At 35.8% G+C, this 22355-nt stretch overlaps 1 protein-coding gene across 1 annotated transcript in view; it reads right to left on the minus strand.

Annotated features, from left to right (window-relative positions):
* Positions 1-6279: 6279 nt before the first annotated feature.
* LOC123522834 (methyltransferase-like protein 25B) overlaps positions 6280-22355 on the minus strand; it is a 29752-nt gene continuing 13676 nt past the window's right edge. The window contains exons 8-12 of the mRNA XM_045300297.2: positions 19409-20412; positions 16935-17062; positions 9895-10027; positions 8711-8901; positions 6280-7599 (exon numbers count right to left, since the gene is read on the minus strand). Of these exons, the coding sequence (XP_045156232.2) occupies positions 7514-7599; positions 8711-8901; positions 9895-10027; positions 16935-17062; positions 19409-20412 (1542 nt within the window). The 3' untranslated portion in view covers positions 6280-7513. The remainder of the gene's footprint in view (positions 7600-8710; positions 8902-9894; positions 10028-16934; positions 17063-19408; positions 20413-22355) is intronic.

Consider the following 22355-nt stretch of genomic DNA (forward strand, 5'->3'; position numbering starts at 1 on the left):
TTACAATCAGTAACTTGAGAGCCGCTTGATCCAGAATGTTGAAACTTAAAAGGATAATTGTCATGCAGAGTAGATGACACCTATTGATTTTGGGGTTTCTCTGTTAAAGGTCAAGGTCACAGGGGCACATGGAAAACCATTTCTGATCAAAAACTTAAAGGACCAGTTGACCAAGAATGTTGAAACTTCATAAGATGTTAGACATGCAGAGTAGATGAGCCCTATTGATTTTGGGGTCACTATTACATGTCAAAGTCACAGCGGACAGAACATTGAAATTCATTTCTGGTCAGTAACTTGAAAACCATTTGACCTAGAACCTTACACTTCATAGGATGAAAAGACTTATAGAGCAGATGACCCCTAATGTTTTTGGGGGTCATTACATAAAAGGTCAAGGTCAAAGGGGGCTGAACATGAAAAACTCTTTCCAATCAGTAATGTAAGAACCACGACCTAGAATGTTGAAACTTATTAGGATGACTGGATATGCAGAGTAGATGACCCCTACTGATATTGGGATCAGTTAACGAAAGGTCAAGGCCACAGGGGCCTGAACATGGAAAAACATTTCCAATTCAGAACTTTTGAACCGCTAGACCCCAAAGTTGAAACTTAGTGGGATCATTGGACATGCCAAGTAGATGATCCCAATTGCAGCCAACCATCAGCGTCAACCCGCCAGCTTAGACAGTAGGTAAGAGCATTGGTCAACGGATCTTGTGAGTTCGATCCTCGGGCGGGGCGTATGTTCTCCGTGACTATTTGATAAACGACATGTGGGGAAGTTGGCAGTTACTTGTGGAGAACAGGTTTGTACTGGTACAGAATCCAGGAACACTGGTTAGGTTAACTGCCCGCCATTAATGACTGAAATACTGTTGAAAAACTGGGTTAAACCCAACAAACAAACTCTTCAACTTTAGCTCCTGTCCCCCTATTTACTTCTTGCCTGTACGACTATGCAGTGGGGGAGATGTGCGCTTTTCTACAAAAAATAAACCCTTCTTAGTTCTAGTTTCATCATGTTTTCAGTGAGTAACTTCATAGTTCGCTTAATCAATGTTAATAAATACTTTAAAATTTTTCCCAACCTTATCATGCTTGCATGTTGGTTACTAAGGAAACCCTTTGACTGAAAGTGGGGCCTATGCCCTTTTCACAATATTTAAATGTTTGTGGTTAAATAGCTCGAGTAACACTGGCATTATTTGGCGCCAAACAGCATGCCAGCAGCGACGTCACTCGACAACATTTTAACTCTATTCACAAGTTTGTTACTAAATTAAAAGCTTTAAAAGACATCTGGTTCTTCTATCGTCGAGCCATCTCTCACATCTTGAAGTGGTGTATTAGTAGTGCACTACAGACTTGTTCAAGACATACCAGCCATTTACCCTTACTTACGCATCTATAGAGATCTAGACAACATCCATTGCCTCAGGTCAGTTCAGTCACAGAACAAACTATATTATTTCAAGGTCTTGTGCCAAGTAAACTTACAGTAGGTCTCGTTCCTAGTGCTGCATTTAATTACGCAATTACGAACAAAACCCATCCATTTCCAAGCATTGTAACTGTAGTCCCATAGGCCTTAACATGGATGGACAATCCTAATCTTCACAACCAATGCAACTAAATTACCCATGGAGTGTTACAGTACATCGACTCGTTTTAGGAACGACATTAACATTTCAAAGGTAGCATGTAAGAAGGGATATATTGTCTGTATGCGCTTGATGTAGATCCAAACTACTCATTAAACTCTAAAAGGAAGGTATATCGTCATCTAGAACTCGAGTTTGCCGGGGCTTTACCAGGCAGGCAAACCTTGATTATGTACGCCACCTTCCCAGATATACTCTATATCAGTAGTGCCAGGGGAGTCTAAATCAGATAAATTATTTAGAGATGAAACGTACTGGATGCCCAGTAACAGTAATGCATGTCTGATCAAGAAAGCACTGGGTAGCCTTTTACTTTCAAATATAAGGACCTTATGAATTCTTCCATTCACTCAACAAAATATCTAGTGACTATAAATCCTATTCAAAAATACTGGATGATTTGTGATCCTGTCAATGGGATATCTGTAAACTTTATTGTGTAAAATAAACTGCATGGATGTGCAGGCTGATCTTGGTCTGCACTGGTCGCAAAGACAGAATCACCGTCGGCAGGCCAAGAGTTAAATAATTACTTCACACATATATCAGTGTTTTAGAATGCTATATTATCTGAGAATTTAATAACATTATTAAAGAAGGGAAAAGCATGCTGAAATTTTATGAAATACGGTTTTTAGCAACCATTTTAGCACAGGGATACACTTGGTTAACAGGTTCATTTACTTGGAATTCTAACGGTCTGAAATATTGATGTTTTAATCAGGGTCATGCTACATCAGGATGACAGCTAATGCAAGTAAGACTGACCACCTGATATTATCTAAAAACTTTTTAGACTGAAAATAATCTGGTTTCGATAAAGAGACTTGCATATCCCCTCAGAAAGAATGATTGTAAAATAGCACACAGTTGTGATATGTCGCTCAAAGATAAAATATTATGATGCTAGATAGTGAAATATCACGGGAAACTAGAGCTGTCACTGGACTGATTATTATGTAACCCTTATCTCCTACCCAATTCTCAGAAGTCAATTATTTCTGGTCATCTCCAAATCAAGAACCTTTATCTGAAACATTCAAGCATATCCTTCTAATAGTCATTAGTGTTTGAGAAGTTGAACTCGCATTTTTCTTTATACTCTATACAGCAAAATTATCAAAGTGCCATAACTGCGGTGAAAATAGTCACAGCCAAAGTTCCTTCCTTTAAGGTCATCTGCACATCAAGCCTGTTCATCTGTGAAAGTTTGAAGCAAATCAAGCTAATATTATGTGGGAGGAGTTGGACACGAGTTTTCTCTATAATAGAGAAAACTCGTGTGTCCAACTCGGACTATATTCTTTTTAGCAAAACTATCAAAAGGCCATAACTGCAGTAAAAATAGTCACAGTAAAAATTCTTTCCTTCATTGTCATCTGCACATCAAGCTTATATATCGTGAAATTTTTAAGCAAATCAGGTTAATCTTGTGGTAGGAATTGGACTTGTAAGATTTGGGGACGTATGGGCTGATGGAAATAGGCATAACGCTATATGCCCCCACACATTTGGATGCATAAAAAGGACATAATTTAGAGATAGTACCAAATTTTTTAAAATCATAGGTATGAAGTTAAAAAGCTTTGAAATGAAGGCAAAGTGTCCATACATTTCTAAAAACAAACATACTGACAATATTTTAACCAGAAGTGTAAAGTTATGAGCATTTAATATTTTCATGTAAAAGAAAATATTGTGATCAAGGAAATGTAACTCTTCTTGAATACGCAGAAACATCAAAAGGACATAATATAGTGAATATTTTCCAGTTGGGTGCATTTGATTTAACATCCAGCAGTGATCTGGATTGCTAAATAATCATTCATGATACTGTGTGCTAAAATATGGTATTAGTAATGAAATCGACTAGGCACGCACATAAAAATGCATAGGTCTACAGTATGACATAAAATCTACATTCGTTTAGATTAGTGTTAATCTGTATACTGTAAATTTGTACATGTACACAGTGCAGAATGGTGATAATTGTTTGTTTTCAAATTTGCACTTGGGTTTTCAAAGCAGTATAATGGTATGGTGACACTTGTTATTAGCGCGACCGGACAAACTGGCCAGCTACTCCGAAGGTGTTATATACCATGTTTATGGACAGTGGCAAAAAAAAAAGCAGCTTAATTTACAAAAATAGATTACTTTTGTACTAATATTCAAACAGGTTAAATTATTCTATTCAAAAAATTCTGCAGAATAATAGTTAGGAATGCAGTTACTAGTATTGTTGTATTTACACAATTAGCATATATTTCTCTGTGTTCTGTTGCATTGTGATAACGGTATTTTCAATACTATAAATATCACTTTTTTAAGCTTTTCATTTCAGTCTAATATTAGCGCTAGACATGAATTAGCCATGCCCGAGCCCGCTAATAGCGCGAAAATTAGTACTCCGCTAATATTAATACACTTACAGTATTTAAGCTCCAACCGGGACTCGAACCCAGGACCTCTCGCACCTAAGGCAGACACTCAACCACTTCCCTATAAGAGCAGTAGCTATAGCTATGCAGTTCAAGTGCACCTACCGGTAATACATTACATGAATTGGAACAATTTTGTGACAATAACATCATAATAGGTGTACTCCGGATTATGGGCGTATTCGCTTTGTTACCTAACAGCAATTTTCATGTAAAGAAAAAATATAATCTAATGTTGCCAACATTTCAGTCAGTCAAAACTGCCCAAATTCCTCTGACGTGTTTTTTAGAGTATGAACTTACTAACTGGTAGTACCAGTGAAATATAACTTACACTGAATCTTTTATATTTGCCCTTTTAGCAGCTGGCGAACGGCAAAGACTGTGAGCTTTGTCCAAATATAAGCAATTATTTTACAAGTTTTGAGAGGATTTCAATTGATAGGAAATTACACTTACAAACTAAAATACCTTTCTGCAACACATGAAGTCATTAGCATTCACTGTCAATCAGTATTTTGACTAAGATTGACTTTCATTCATTCATTTCAACGATTCATAGTCAGAGTCTGTTGTTAACTTTTTAGCTCACCTGAGCAATGCTCAGGTGAGTTTTTCTGATCGCTCAATGTCCGGCATCCGGCGTCTGTCGTCCGTCAACATTTAGCTTGCGTATGCGATAGAGGCTGTATTTTTCAACTGATCTTCATGAATTTTGGTCAGAATGATAACCTTGATGAAATCTAGTCCGAGTTCGAAAATGGGTCATCTGGGTTCAAAAACTAGGTCAAATCAAAGAAAAACCTTGTGTATGCGATAGAGGCTGTATTTTTCAATTGATATCCATGAAATTTTGTCAGAATGATTACCATGATAAAATCTAGCGAGTTCGAAAATGGGTCACCCGCAGTCAAAAACTAGGTCACTAGGTCAAATCAAGGAAAAACCATGTGTATGCGATAGAGGCTGTACTTTTCATTTTATCTTCATGAATTTTGGTCAGAATGATTACCTTGATGAAATCTAGGCCGAGTTCGAAAATGGGTCATCCTGGGTCAAAAACTAGGTCACTAGGTCAAATCAAGGAAAAACCTTGTGTATGCGATAGAGGCTGTATTTTTCAATTGATCTTCATAAAATTTTGTAAGAATGATAACCTTGATGAAATCTAGGCCAAGTTTGAAAATGGGTCATCCGTGGTCAAAAACTAGGTCAGTAGGTCAAATCAAAGAAAAGCCTTGTGTATGCGATAGAGGCTGTATTTTTCAATTGATCTTCATGAAATTTTGTAAGAATGATAATCTTGATGAAATCTAGGCCAAGTTTGAAAATGGGTCACCCGGGGTCAAAAACTAGGTCACTAGGTCTTATCAAGGAAAAACCTTGTGTATGCAATAGAGGCTGTATTTTTCATTTTATCTTCATGAATTTTGGTCAGAATGATTACCTTGATGAAATCTAGGCTGAGTTTGAAAATGGGTTATCTGGGGTTAAACAGTAGGTCACCAGGTCAAATCAAATAAAAACCTTGTGTATGCGATAGAGGCTGTATTTTTTAAACTGATCCTCATGCAATTTTGTCAGAATAATAACCTTGATGAAATCTAGGCCAGTTTTGAAAATGGGTCATCTGGGGTCAGAAACTAGGTCACTAGGTCAAGAAAAACCTTGTGTATGCGATAGAGGCTGTATTTTTCAATTGATCTTCATGAATTTTGGTCAGAATGATTGCCTTGATAATATCTAGGCCAAGTTTGAATATGGGTCATCGGGGATCAAAAACTAGGTCACTAGGTCAAATCAAATAAAAACCTTGTGTATGCAGTAGGGGCTGCATTTTACACCGGATCTTCATGAAATTTAATCAGAATGTTTGTCTATATGAAATCTAAGTGGATTTTGAATATTGGTCATATGGGATAAAAAACTAGATCACCCAGTCAAATTAAAGAAAAACCTTGTGTATGCACTAGGGGCTGCATTTTACACTGGATTCTCATAAAATTTAGTCAGAATGATTGCCTTGACAAAAAGCTAGGTCAAGTTAGAATATGGGTCATCTGTGGACAAAAACTACGTCTTTAGGTCAAATAAAAGAAAAAACTTTGTATATGCATTAGAGACTGTATTTTTCAATTGATCTTCATGAAATTTGGTCAGAATGCTAGCTTGATGAAATAAAGGTCAAGTTTAAATATGGGTCATCTGGGGTCAAAAACTAGGTCGCTAGGATATATCAAAGAAAAACGTTTTGTATGCGATAGAGGCTGTATTTTTTAATCGAGGTTGATGAAATTTAGTCAGAATGATTGCCTTGATCAAATCTAGGTCGAATTTGAATGTAGGTCATCTTAGCTCAAAAACTAGGTCACTAGGTCAAATTGAAGAAAATGCTTTTTACACTTAAGAGACCACATTTTTGATCCAATCTTAATGAAAATTGGTAAGAATATTTGTTTCCATGAAATCACTATGTCAAACATGTCCACTGTTATGATGTGTTTATCAGGTGAGCGACCTAGGGCCATCTTGGCCCTCTTGTTTAATTGTAACTGGTGCACTTGTAAAAAACACTGTATTTTGAAAAATCAAAGTATGCGAAGAGCTCTGGTACGGTCTCTACATAATTCATTGAATATTTCTGCCAAAGTTATGAAACTTGTATCATGTGATATTGGTGATGATATGGAACAACTGTTCTAATTTGAATCAAATTTATTTGATAGAAACAGAGATAAAATGCTTACAAATTTTAACATAAAATCTAAAAAGGGGTATACCTAAAATATTGGTGCTAGAGATATAAACCTTGTGTCATAAGAAGTTTGAATAAAATCTATTTAGTAACAACAAAAACTTTAACCTGAATTGAGAGTAAAAAGGGAGCACACTTCTTGAAATATCAATGCCAGATTTACAGCTCTTGTTTAGCATGTCTGTGATGATGAATACCAAGAAGCAAATCCATCTAGTAATAATGGTGATAAATTGAAAGTGTATCAAAATTTAACCAAGGTGGGAGTGCCATCGCCATGTTGAGTAGGACAGCTCTCCATACACTTTGTGCAGTCAAGCTAAAAATAATATTTTTCACAATGTTGAATTTAAACCTTCATCAATACATGGAGCATCTCTCTGTGGTCAAGTTTTATGACTTCGAATCACTTGCCCCTTGCAGAGATGGGCTTTTAATGTCCAATTCTTTATGTGAGGAAGCATGCCATCACGTTTATTGACTGCAGCTGAAGATATGATCATCTAGCATCTTCCTCTATCATAAGAAGCTGGTAGGTCAAATTATGTACACTGTAACAGTGTCTGCATTGTAACGCTGTCCGCATTGTAACAGTGTGTCTTAAAGCATAACAAAGACAAACACTTATTTTTCTAGATGGTTACTTGTCATCAAGTACTGTCCTTCCACGAGAGTAGCACAAAATTTCTAGGTGAGAGTCCAGGGTCAAAGACTGGCACCAAAGCACTTGTATACCCTGAAAATAATTTCAACAATAGTTTAATGATATTTTGTTGCTTGTAAACACATGAAACAATGCAGCATACATATACGTAATGATAAACAAAAGTTATGCTATTTAGAATTCAGCCCATTTAATGAATGTAGTAAAACATATCTTAAAATTAATACAAGTAGCTTTACCCAGGTATAAGATACTCAATGAGAGCATTACTTATTATTTCCCTCACCCAAATACTGGGGGAGACATTGTTTTTGCCCTGTCAGTCAGTCACTCTTCATTTCTGTAATAACTGGAGAACCGTTTCCGATCATTCACTTGAGAACCACGTGACCCAGAATGTTGAAACTTAATAGGATGATTGGACAGGCAAAAGTAGATGATCCCTACTGACTTTGAGATAGAGTGGGGTATCATGTCACATGTCTACAGTGTGATATTCCAGTGAGGCAGCACTATAGAGTTGGGCATTGTGCACACTGCTACAAGTAGACACTGTCATTTATATGACTGAAAAAATGTTGAAAAAGACGTTAAACCCAAGCACACACACACACGCATAGACAGAGATCTAGTCTGGGGTTAATTCTGGTCAGTAGTTTCAGAGATGTTTATGTAAATTGTGAATGATGAACAATTAATGATGTAAGCTGGACAATCAACCTAAAACTTATGGCTCACACTTTACTGAATTACCCAGAACAATCCATTCAGGCACTCTCAAAAAAAGACAAGAAATAAACATTTACCTGATTTTAAGACATATCTCTAAGTCTTAGCTAACTACATTATACACTGTATACTACACATATCATATAGTGTCAGTTTCTATCTTCTGTCTTACTTGGAATAGCTGTTCAATCAACTTTACAGAAAGGTTAACTACATATGATTATTAACCCTTATCATGCTGGATTCAACTGATTCTGCCTTTGCGACCAGTGCAGATTATGTTCAGCCTGCACATCCATGCAGTCTTATCAAGATCTGCACTGTTCACCATTTATTAAGAATCTTTTTGGTAAGCAGCCCTTTTCACAGTAAATGGTACTGCCCAAATTAAAAGATGGACAAGTTTATTATAGTAATTCAGCAGGGTACTTTTTAATAAATTACTATTATTTACCTTTCTCATATAAAAACATCATCCGGTCAAGCAGTACTAGAGTTTCTACAACAGGAGCAAGGGCAAGACGTATTGTGTAAAATGCAACAACATCTTTCCATTTCTCAGTCATTCTGTCAGCTTGGTGTAGCAATTCATCAGGTAATTGTTCCTCGGGAATGTTCAATTTCTGCAGACCTAATCTCACATACCTGTTAATACAGAATGATAAAATGTATCACATATTCAACCCGTTTACACAATCCTTCACAAGACTTTAAAAGTGTGAAGCTTAAGTGAGCTTAAGAACTGTCTACTTCAGGACATTTTAATGTTGTTTTTCCCCTAAATTAGTTTCCAACTTGTAATGTTAAACTGTTTTGAATGACTTCAAGAAGGTAACTTTTTTTTCAAGCATAAAATAATAACAAGAATACAGGGAACTATTCTATGAGTGTAGACAGCCACAATCCCAAGCTTTCTCTAGTTTCTGATCAGAAGAGTTTTCAGTCTTAAGGTTACTGTGACCTTAGTCATTGAAGAACTAAACTCAAAATAAAAGTTCCGAGTCATCTCCAGCCCACAGACAACCCTATAAAAGTTGAAAACCCAAGTGCTTTAGATACTGATCAGTTTTGAGTTTCATGGTCACTGTATCAGTGTGACCTTGACCTTCATTTTATCAACACCTAAAACATAAGTAATTTTCTGTTGACCACAGGCAAAAATTCTATGAAGATAAAAAGCATTAAGCACAATGGTACTGAAATATTTACTAGGTAGAAATGGTTTCCATTATCCAGGTCAATCTGACCAAGACTTTTGACCTTCTTACCCTCAAAACAACAGCTGTCAACAAAATTTACTGCAGTCAGTCATCCTGGATAACTGTAGCCCAAAGCATCCTTTAGTTAATGAGTGGAAACATTTTCAGTCTCAAGGTAACTGTGACCTTGACCTTTGACCTGCTAATACCTAGAATGGCTCATCTACTATCCACAGGCAAACATCCTGTGAAGTTTACTAAACATTCTCTAGATACTGATCAGAAAATAAACAAGACAGACAGATCAACAATCCAAAACAATCTGCCCCTCTTCAGACGTTTTTCCAATGGGGACATAATAACATACTTATCCAGATTCAGTTCTACAAGGTCTGTCAAAATTTGTGTCAAGGAACAATAACAAGATTGAATAATGTACCTATCAAACTGTAAGTCCTTTATTTTCTTTGTTGGTATTTGCACAGCAGTTCTTTTGAAGTCTGGGCACAGTTTGTTTGCAATCCACTCTAGAGCAGCTCTGTAGCTGTGGATCTTTAGAAGGGGAGGACACTCTACAAGATAAAAAAAAAAAGTTAGTTTAATTAAATATACTTACATGTATATAATATAGACATCATACGAAATCTCAAACACAAAACATGGTTTCTAATTTAAATACAAATGTAACTAGATTGCACAATGTCACAACAACACAATTAAGGGGAAATGCCACAGTTGCCTATGTATACAGGGCAAAAAAATTCCTACGGGCAGAATTTCTTTAAACTTTGTGTACTGAATGGGAAACAAGTTTAGAACAGAAAGATGTATCTAAAACCATAGGTACCCAGGCTTGATCTTGAATTATCTACTCTTGAAAGTAGATCTGTTCAGTATTTTCCGACTTTCAAGGGCAGATTATTTATGACCAAGGCTGGGCTCCTATAGTTTGTTTTATTTCATATTTCTGTTTTTGATTTGATTCTCTGTCAGTAAAAAAAGTTTAAAGAAGAAATTCCATCTGTAAGAAATTTTTTGCCCCATGTCAATATAGCGACTGTTGCAAAATTAATGTCCTTAACTATGAACATGACAAACTGATACCGCAAAGTCCTAGTCTTTCCCAAGGACCGAATTTCTTTAAACTTTGTATACTGACTGCAAAGAAGTCTGAAACAGAAATAAATTTAAAATACACACTGCCCTTGAAAACTGGATTTTTAGCTCGACTATTCGAAGAATAAGTAGAGCTATCCTACTCACCACGGCGTCGGCGTCGGCGTCACACCCCGGTTAAGTTTTTCGTACCAGTCCACATTTTGACTTTAAGTCTTTTGAGATAAAGCTTTGAAACTTTCAACACTTGTTTACCATCACCATGTCCAGTTATAGGCAAGAGTATAAAACTCTGTCAAGCATTTTGACTGAATTATGGCCCCTTTTGACTTAGAAATCTTGGTTAAGTTTTTCGTACCAGTTCATATTTTGGCAAAGTCTTTTGAGATAAAGCTTTGAAACTTTCAACACTTGTTTACCATCATCATGTCCAGTTGTAGGCAAGAGTACATAACTCCATCAAGCATTTTGGTTGAATTATTGCCCCTTTTTTACTTAGAAATCTTGGTTAAGTTTTTCGTACCAGTCTACATTTTGACAAAGTCTTTTGAGATAAAGCTTTGAAACTTTCAACACTTGTTTACCATCACCATATCCAGTTGAAGGCAAGAGTACATAACTCCATCAAGCATTTTGGCTGAATTATGGCCCCTTCTGACTTAGAAGTCTTGGTTAAGTTTTTCGTACCAGTTTATATTTTGTGTAAAGTGTTTGACATATGGCTTTGAAACTTTTATATCTTGTTCAGTATTATAGTCTCTATCAATAGGCAAGAGAACATAACTCTGTCATCATTTTTGGCTGAATTATGGCCCTTTTTGAACTTGGAAATTAGTTCTGTTTTCATATATGTCCATGTTTTGTCAAGACTATTTGACATATGGCTTTTAAACTTTAAACACTTGTTAATCATTATGATTTCCATCTGCAGGCAAGAGTACATAACTCTTGACAACTATTTTGGCTGAATTATGGCCCTTTTTGGACTTTGACATTTTTGTCAAAATATTTGAACTGTGGCTTTGAAACTGTTAACACTAGATTATCAACATGATTTCCATCTGTAGGCAAGTGTACATAACTCTGTCAACTATTTTGACTGAATTATGACCCTTTTTGGACTTGGAAATTAGTTAAACTTTTCATACAAGTCTGTGTTTGCCTAACATATAACTTAATAACATATTTGCCATCATGGTCACACATTGCCACTTAGTGCAAGACTAATCGAAATCCACAAATACAGGAAAATTTTTTGTTTAATCCATTTTTTTCTTTTGTCTGAAAATCTATGGAAATATTTTGACCCCATTCTTCAATCAATTCTTCGAATAGTCGAGCGCGCTGTCATCCGACAGCTCTTGTTTTAGTATTTTCTGATTTTCAAGGGCAGATAACTCAAGATCAAGCTTGGGAACCTATGGTTTTTAATACATATTTCCGTTTTAAACTTGATTCTCAGTCATTACACAAAGTTTAAAGAAATTCTACCTGTAGGAAATTTTTTGCCTAAATACATAGGCAACTGTTTAATTTCCCCTTAATTAAGTATACATGTATATCACATGGCTACTTTCAAGCATTTTACAGTGGAGGAAGACCCAAAGTGCCTTTTCAAGCATGGACAGGCACCTAGTTAGAACCACTGACTTTTCATTAGATGGCTTGATGGCTTCAATATAATTTTATGAAAGAATTCCCAAACCTAAACTGAGGCTTCAAACCACAACTATGAGGGGCAAGTGATTCAAAATGAGTGACATTAACCAATCAGCCAAACATAATCCTTAAACTAATGAAAAGAATAATTTATTTGCAACAAGCAATATATTGTTGATTCGAGATTAATTTACAACATAACACAAAGAGGCAAGATTATCATCCATCTGGTGAAATGTCAATTATATGTCGATGACATTTCTGCAGTGAGCTTAGCACAGTGAGATCTTTATACTACTGATTCTGAGATCATCCATAAAATCTGTAATAGTTCATTTTTTGAATTGTAGCTATATTTTGCAGGATCTAGATGCAAGTTAAGCATTATTTTTTAGGTCCCAAAAATGGTAGCAGGACCTTTTTGAATTTTAATCATGTTCTAAAATATTTTAAGGCCAAAAATATACTTTCAATTTAAAATTCTTGCCACAGATATATGTTTTTTCTAAACTATACATTTATTTCTAGATTTTAAATGTTGTTTTTTTTTCTCATTATAAGGGGTTAATCAGACTTTTGTAAAGAAGCCGTTTTGTTTGAAATTTTGTGTTCAAATATGGCTTACTATAGGTTAGATTTTCACTGGAGGAAGTTTTAAACTTGAACTTACTATTTTACCATTAGTATTCATACTTTGCCTCAGGAAAGATTTAAGTACCAGTGTAAGGCCTATTGTATCATATTTGTAAAATATTTGCATTAACAACTAGATATTAAGATGGAATTAATTCAAAATGCAAGTATGAAATAATTATTACCACCCTTAGTCTGCCTCAGTTGTGCGAAATAAACTATTTAAAAATGACTGGCACTTTAAAAAAAAAATTATTCACATTCTTAAAATATCCAAATTCTGACAAATGCAAACATAAAACTAGAAAATATATTGAAATAAAAATTTTATAAAATCAACAAGCAAATTCGATGAATTGGTATCCCCCGCCGAAAGGGTCAGTGGTGAGGAACGGCAAAAAAATATATCCAGCAAAAAGTTAAGAATGTTACCAAGAAGCAAATAATTTCATTAGTCAAAATCAAATTAACAGAAAATGAATTGTTTTTTTTTTTTGGGGGGGGGGGGGGGGGGGGGGGGGGGGGCGAGGATACAAAAGTTTACATGTTGATTATAAATTTTGATGGAAAACTAAAAATAAAAAAAAAACAAGAGGACCATGATGGTCCTGAATCGCTCACCTCTTCCCACATGACCCAGTTTTGAGTATGACGTCGTTTTTTCTATTATTTGACACAGTGACCTAGTTTTTGAGCTCATGTGACCCAGTTTTGAACTTGACCTAGATATTATCAAGATAAAAATTCTGACCAATTTTCATGAAGATCCATTGAAAAATATGGTCTCTAGAGAGGTCAAAAGATTTTAATAATTTTAGACCTACTGACCTAGTTTTTGACCGCAGTTGACCCAGTTTCAAACTTGACCTAGATATCATCAAGATGAACATTCAGACCAACTTTCATACAGATCCCATGAAAAGTATGGCCTCTAGAGAGGTCACAAGGTTTTTTTATTCTTTGACCTACTGACCTAGTTTTTTAAGGCACGTGACCCAGTTTCAAACTTGACCTAGATATCATCAAGATGAACATTCTGACCAATTTTTATTGAGATCCATTCACAAGTATGGTCTCTAGAGAGGTCACAAGGTTTTTCTATTTTTAGACCTAATGACCTAGTTTTTGACCGTACATGAACCTCTTTCGAACTTGACCTAGATATCATCAAGATGAACATTCAGACCAATTTTCATACAGATCCCATGAAAAATATGGCCTTTAGAGAGGTCACAAAGTTTTTCTATTATGTGACTTACTGACCTAGTTTTTGACGGCACGTGACCCACTTTCAAACCTGACCTAGATATCATCAAGATGAACATTCAGACTAATTTTCATACAGATCCCATGAAAAATATGGCCTCTAGAGAGGTCACAAGGTTTTTCTATTATTTGACCTACTGACCTAGTTTTTGAAGGCACGTGACCCACTTTCGAACTTGACCTAGATATCATTAAGGTGAACATTCTGACCAATTTTCATGAAGATCTCATGAAATATATGGCCTCTAGAGAGGTCATAAGGTTTTTCTATTTTCAGACCTACTGACCTAGTTTTTGACCGCACATGACCCAGTTTCGAACTTGACCTAGATATCATCAAGATGAACATTCAGACCAACTTTCATACAGATCCCATGAAAAATATGGCCTCTAGAGAGGTCACAAAGTTTTTCTATTATTTGACCTACTGACCTACTTTTTGATGGCACGTGACCCAGTTTCGAACTTGACCTAGATATTATCAAGGTGAACGTTCTGACCAATTTTCTTGAAGATCTTGTGAAATATATGGCCTCTAGAGAGGTCACAAGGTTTTTCTATTTTTAGACCTACTGACCTAGTTTTTGAAGGCACGTGACCCAGTTTCGAACTTGACCTAGATATCATCAAGGTGAACACTCTGACCAAGTTTCATGAAGATCTTGTGAAATATATGGCCTCTAGAGAGGTCACAAGGTTTTTCTATTTTTAGATCTACTGACCTAGTTTTTGAAGGCACGTGACCCAGTTTCGAACTTGACCAAGATATCATCAAGATGAACATTCTGACCAACTTTCATAAAGATCCCATGAAAAATGTGACCTCTAGAGTGGTCACAAGCAAAAGTTTACGGACGGACGGACGCACGCACGGACAGACGGACGACGGACGACGGACACCGCGCGATCACAAAAGCTCACCTTGTCACTTTGTGACAGGTGAGCTAATAAAAAAATTTGGGGGGGGGGGGGGGTGACCAAGGTAAGGTGGCGACCAGGTGTAGGTACACAACATCACATGTTTATAATAAATGTTCATGGAAAAGAATGAAAGAAGTTTAATGAAATTCTTCCAATTGGTTGGTTTGTTATGTACAGATCTGTGGATTTTTAAACAATTAAAGGGCAATAACTATAGGGAAAATTGACCAATAAAAAAAGAAAATGACGGGCATCATCAAAGTATGTTGGTTCATATTTATTTCAAGTTTGATGAAATTCTACCTGCTAGTAACTGAGAAATGGCTGCGGACGGATATTTTTGTGCATTTTTCATTAAATCAAGGGCAATAACTCTAAGAGAAATTGACCAATCGAAAAAAAACTTGAAGGGCATCATCACAGTATCTTGGTTCATGTCTATTTCAAGTTTGATGAAATTCTACCTGCTAGTTACTGAGAAATGGCTGCAGACGGACATTTTTCATTAAATCAAGGGCAATAACTCTGAGGGAAATTGACCAATCAAGAAAAAAACTTGACAGGCATCATCACAGTATGTTGGTTCATGTTTATTCCAAGTTTCATGAAATTCTACCAAGTAGTTACTGAGAAATGGCTGCGGACGGACGGACGGACAGACTGACGGACAACGCCATTTCAATACCCCCCTCCCGATTTCATCGGCGGGGGATAATAAACACTAGAGATGCTTTTGAGAAAAGCGCATGTCTCCCACAACTGCCCCTATGAAAAATGTTACTTTCTCTAGATGTTTTAGACGAGTCGATCCAATTAGATGGTCTGGATGAGTGGATCCAATAAGTAATTCAAGGGCCATAAATCAAAAGTGCCTAGGTGGATTTGGCTAGTTATCGAACTTGGGTAAGGTCTTATGGCCAAACACATTTTGTTCACGTTTGGTGAAGATCGGGTGAGAAATGTTCAACTTAGAGAGCGGACAAGAGTAAACCGACGGATTTTTTCGGTAATTCAAGGGCCGTAACTCTAAAATGCCTGGACCAATTTGGCTAGTTATCGAACATGGCCGAGGTCTCATGGTCAAATACATTTTGTTCAAGTTTGGTGAAGATCGGATGAGAAATGTTCGACTTAGAGTGCGGACAAGAGTAAATAGGCCGATTTTTCGATAATTCAAGGGCCATAACTCCAAAATGCCTGGACCGATTTGGCTAGTTATCAAACTTGGCCGAGGTCTCATGGTCAAACACATTTTGTTCAAGTTTGGTGAAGATCAGATGAGAAATGTTTGACTAAGAGTGCGGACATGAGTAAAAAGGCCAATTTTTCGTTAATTCAAGGGCCGTAACTCCAAAATGCCTGGACCGATTTGACTAGTTATCAAACTTGGCCGAGGTCTCATGGTCAAACACATTTTGTTCAAGTTTGGTGAAGATTGGATGAGAAATATTCCAATTCGGGTGCGGACAAGAGTAAAAAGACCGATTTTTGGTAATTCAAGGGCCATAACTCCAAGACGCCTGGACCGATTTGGCTAGTTATCGAACTTGGCTGAGGTCTTATGGTCAAACACATTTTGTTTAAGTTTGGTGAAAATCGGATGAGAAATGTTCGACTTAGAGTGCGGACAAGCTTTGTGACAGACACACACACACACACAGACTGGAGTAAATCAATATGTCTCCCACACCACTGTGTGGTGGGAGACATAATGACTTATTCCATAAACAAATTCTGACAAATGCAAACATAAAACTAGAAAATATATTGAAATAAAAATTTTATAAAATCAATAAACATGACTTATTCCATAAACAAATTCTTGCGAATCTATAAATGTTGCAATTTTGACTTACCCGGTAAACATATTTGAAAAAAACCTACCTTTTAATCTCTGTGAGTAGGTATCTGCAAAATGGCAGGCAAGTTCTCTACTAGCGTAAGACAGTTGATGATGTGGTAAAGATGAACAATATCTGCTCATAGGATATCCAACTGTTTCAACGCCACAACTACAAACAAATGCAAATTTTAATTATATTGTCTGTTATGTTTCATGACCTCAAAAACTAAAAGCCCTCTTCATTTACTTGTAAACAAAACAATGTACTGACACACACAAATGGAAAATACTAAACTGCAATTTAAACCTTATATTTACACATTTTTATACGCCCGTTTGAAAAACGGGACGTATTATGGGAACGCCCCTGGCGGGCGGGCGGGCGGCGTCAACAGACTTTGTCCGGAGCATATCTTCTACATGCATGAAGGGATTTTGATGAAACTTGGCACAGTTGTTCACCATCATGAGACGGAGTGTCATGCGCAAAAACCAGGTCCCTAGGTCTAAGGTCAAGGTCACACTTAGAGGTCAAAGGTCAAATTCAAGAATGACTTTGTCCGGAGCATATCTTCTTCATGCATGATGGGATTTTGATATAACTTGGCACAAATGTTCACCACCACGAGGCGGAGTGTCATGCGCAAGAACCAGGTCCCTAGGTCTAAGGTCAAGGTCACACTTAGAGGTCAAAGGATACAAGAATGAAAACCTTGTCCGGAGCATTTCTTTTTCACGCATAGAGGGATTTTGATATAACTTTGCACAAATGTTCACCACCACGAGGTGGAGTGTCATGCGCAAGAACCAGGTCCCTAGGTCAAAGGTCAAGGTCACACTTAGAGGCCAAAGGTCAAATACAAGAATGACTTTGTCCAAAGCATTTCTTCTTCATGCATGGAGGGATTTTGATGTAACTTGGCACAATTATACACCATCATGAGACGAAGTGTCATGCGCAGTTCCCTTCTTTAGAATTACTTCCCTTTGTTGTTACTATAAATAGCTTATATTGTAACTTTTTCATTACTAGTGGTAGGGAAAAATCGAGACCACTTTTCTGTAGTACAACATGCATGCTACATCCAATTATGAGGTGTATTTTGACCAATCTCTACCTGGTAAAGATTTTTGTGTGGACTTAAAAAAATTTTTTGGATTTTTTTTTTTTTTTTTTTTTTTTTTTTTTTTAAGATTATCTTCCTTTAGTTGTTACTATAAATAACTTATATTGTAACTTTTTTATAACTGACTGTAGGGAAAAAACAAGACCACTTTTCTGTGGTACAACATAGATGTTACTTTCAAATTTTAGGTGTATTTTAAGGTATCTCTACCTGGTAAGGAGTTTTTTTGTGGACTTAGAAAAACAAATGACTTACAATGATTACTAAACAACCACAAAATTAAAATTCCATTTGCAAATACAGGTGCTAGAGTAAAGAAATTTGCTGTGACGGGCGTATATTGTGACATTCTGGCACTCTTGTTCACACTGTTTTAATTGATAAGATGATGCTTGAAGTTCAAATCTCTTAAATAACTAAATCGTCAATTTATGACAACTGCTGGAATGGCAAACATTTCATGAACATCACGATGCACACTTTCCAAGAGTCACTTGTAGTAAAATACTATGAAATTATTTATTCCATTGGTATGGAGTTTTGTGGTCTTGCCTAAAACGACTATTTCATTGAAATATAAATTCAACTGATTTTGACTCGTCAAAATAAAAGTATGGGAACTTTGTTTCTGCTTTGTTGAGACTTAATTTTGTAGAAAATTTGTTGCCAGAGAATATTATTGATTTTTTTACTGTATCTTATATAGTGCTGTGACTTCTGTCAAAATTTTTTGTTGTAAACAATTCGCAAAAGACAGCTTCACATATTCAAGACTACCAGTAAAAGCAAACTTACAGGTTCAACTACATGTTAGATTTTAAGCATGTAAGTTTGCTTTTATGTGAAGTTTAACCTGTAATATTAAAGCTATCGGACAATTGTAGCAGATGTTTATAGTTAAATATAGAGATTTACTACATAAACGAATAAATGCATATGAAGTCTAAACCTCTACATGTATATATTACCTACAGTGAAGTGCTGATCAACTGAGCATTTTGTTTGGGGGGCTCAATAACCTAAATGTAACATGCTTAAATGTTAATCCAGAGATCTTGACTACGAATCCATGTCCTGAAACGTGAAATTTCAGAGCTGTTTTTGATAGTCTCCCGCCAAACTGAGAAGCCAGTACTGGTTCTTTCCAAGGGTTTGCATGTATTGGCAGTTAGCCAGACATGTCTGTATCTAAAATATTTCTCTCCCTTTGTTCTGGGAGCTTTCTCTAGATCTGAGGATGAATTTGGCACCATCAGTGATTGCCTTTGTATGTAAAGCAACTTTGAGCGCATTTATCACATAGATCTGGTATAATATAAAATTACTTTTACAAATTATCAACAAGTTACCCAAACTAAGTTATGGTATGTGAATCTTACATACACTACCTTTCATCCGATATCTTCATGTAGCAGCAGCCAACTGAAGCCAAACCCGCTGCAGCATCACAATTCACAAAAAATCGTAGGAAAGTTGGTGTCAGATCTCCACATGCGTGTAATCCAGTTAACACAAATCGCCACTGAGATGAATCAATTTGTTCACCAAAACTTTGTAGCTTACATGGACTATGTACATCTAAAGTGTCTGTATTTTGACATACTGTTCCTACCTGAGTAAGTGGAGTTTTTGAATTACTTATTTCACAGACTTCATTGTCACTGAGATAACTTCTCCCCGACTGTTTATGTAAATCACAAGAAGTTACTGTATCATCTCTAAGACCAGATTTAGTTGATTCTGAGTCTAATTCAACTCTTGCTTCCAAGTCTGTTTCAGAAATATTGCCAATTAACGAGCCTGTTTCTGAATTACAGGAAGATGTTACACGTTCTAACCTTAATGGATCACCGCAATGACTATTTAAAGAATCTGATTCTAGTTTTGCATATTTCATTCCTTTATAATTTTGTCCATCATTTGACATTCTTTTGTTTCTATCTGTGAGGAGTTTATCAAATCTGTCTCTGACTGGTTCAGAGTTTTCAGTCAAATTTTCACTGACTTGTTCAGAGTATTTGGTCAAATTATCACCCACTGTTTCAGCAAATTCATTTGAATTATCATTACCTTTTTCTACCTCTTTCGATTGAAGAGCACATGCTCTATATTTAGAGTCATCTCTCATAATTTTCCTAGTACCTGAATCAAATAGTTGCTGAGAAGTTCCAGAATTGATATTTTGTTGTTGCTGGGCAGTTTCAGAAGTGACAATCTGTTCTTGCTCGAAAGTTTCAGAACTGACATTCTGTTCTTGCTCGAAAGTTTCAGAATTGATTTTCTGTTGGGAAGTAATTATTGCTATGAACTCATCTGAAGTCATATTTGGGTAAATCATGCTGGTCACATGACAAGGCAGAGAGATTTTACCACAATCATTTCCTTCAGCAGCCTGAAAAATATGTAATATCTGTCTGTAGTTATAACATTTAAGACTTGCATTTAAGACTTGCATTTAAAATTGCCAATATTTTATTTTTCATTAAAAATGGTCAGAAAATATATAACATATAAGGAATAATGAACAAAGGAACTGTTGAGCAAACATTTTTAGATTTTCATAATTTTATTAAATTAAGAACTGTTTCAGTTAATTTATAGGAAGTGGCTACGAAGCCGGTTCCGGCTACCTAGACTCTCTCTCTCTCTCTATATATATATATATATACATATTGTATATGAACATGTAAGTCAAGGTAGCCGTCTTTGATAAACTGTATTACAAAGGATCATTATATTAGTTAAATAAATTACATTTCTTGTGATTTATGATTTACTATTAGTGATTTACCTGTTCATTTCACCGTATCTATTATATTGGCCGATATTTTGTTGTGTTATCAATAAATGATCAAAGTGTCGTTATCGTCATCGGCGTGTTTTTAAATTCTTAAAACAAAATTTTTAATGATTTTTGTAGTTTGTTATACACAAATGTATATTAAAGAAACATATTTGATAAATGATGTCAATTGTCGGCGATCCTTTAGAATTAGGTCTTTTGATACGTAACCATCTTTCACATTTAGTATACACTGCCTTAGAATAATTTAAAGAGGTCGTATGTTCAAACAAACAATTAGAACCAGTCAAGATTATTAACTCATAAACAAATTGGCAGAGAAATTATGTAGTAATTTTTTAAAGACGCACATAAAGGTGCGGAAGTGATGATCATTTACAACTGTCACTTTAAAAAGGCACACGAAATGTTCAGTAGAGCCACATCATTTAATGTACATTTATGCTCTCTGTTTTGCCCTTTTTTACTGTTTGTTTTTGTTTTGTTTTAAGAATGAATCACGGTATCTCAATATGTATCGAGTACGTTTTAACATAACAAAATGTTGGCCGATATGATAGGAGTGCATAAATACTGCGAAATAAACAGGTTAAACACAAATACTAAATAATAAATCACAAGAAATGTAATCAATTTAAGTAGTATAATGATCCTTTATAATACAGTTTATTAAAACCAGCTACCTTGACTTATATTTCATATACGCTATGTATATATAGAATCGGCTACCTAGACCTTTAGTCTAGGTAGCCGGAACCGGAACCGGCTAAGCAGACTAAAGGTCTAAGTAGCCAGAACCGGCTACCTAGCCACTGCCTAATTTATATTCCTGTTTTAACAGTAGTTAGAGTTCTCTGATTTAATTACATTGGGGAATGAGCCTTCGTTAGAAAAAATCCATGTGACAGCTAAAATAAGCCCTGTAAAAGCATGCCAACACTTCTTAATTACATTCACACTTCTAACTTAAAGATCTGTCAAAATATTTCATCTTTAGATAATTACTTCAAATGTAGAAAATCCTTATCAAATGTACATGTTTGTATTTAAGGTTAGTGAAATTTCATTTAACCCTGTGAGAAAATAAGAAGAAATAGCTTTTTGAGAGAAATGCACACGAAAATCTTTTCAGATTCAGTAAGCCAGAGGCCCCTGTGAACCCACAAATATATAAATAAACCATTATTAAATTTTATTTTTGCTCTGTTATTCTTAAATTAGCACAGAGGTTAATGAAACTTTTCATGAGTATTCAATCCGTAGTTACAGACAGTTCTGCTAACAAGAGTGCCCAACTGTCACAAAATACGCCCGTCTAAATATTCAGTTATGTATCATAAAAAGATTTTGAGTAATTCAAGGGCCATAATCCAGGAGTGCCGGGGGTGATTTGGGTGATTAGCAAACCTGGCCAAGATATTATGCCCACAAACATTGCCACCAAGTTTGGTGAAGATCTGATGAAAACTATTAGACTTAGAGAGCAGACAAGGCTAAATTTGCAGTTTTCCGAGTAATTCAAGGGCCATAAT

This window comes from Mercenaria mercenaria, chromosome 8, assembly GCF_021730395.1.
Source record: "Mercenaria mercenaria strain notata chromosome 8, MADL_Memer_1, whole genome shotgun sequence".
In the NCBI taxonomy this organism is placed as follows: Eukaryota; Metazoa; Mollusca; class Bivalvia; order Venerida; family Veneridae; genus Mercenaria; species Mercenaria mercenaria.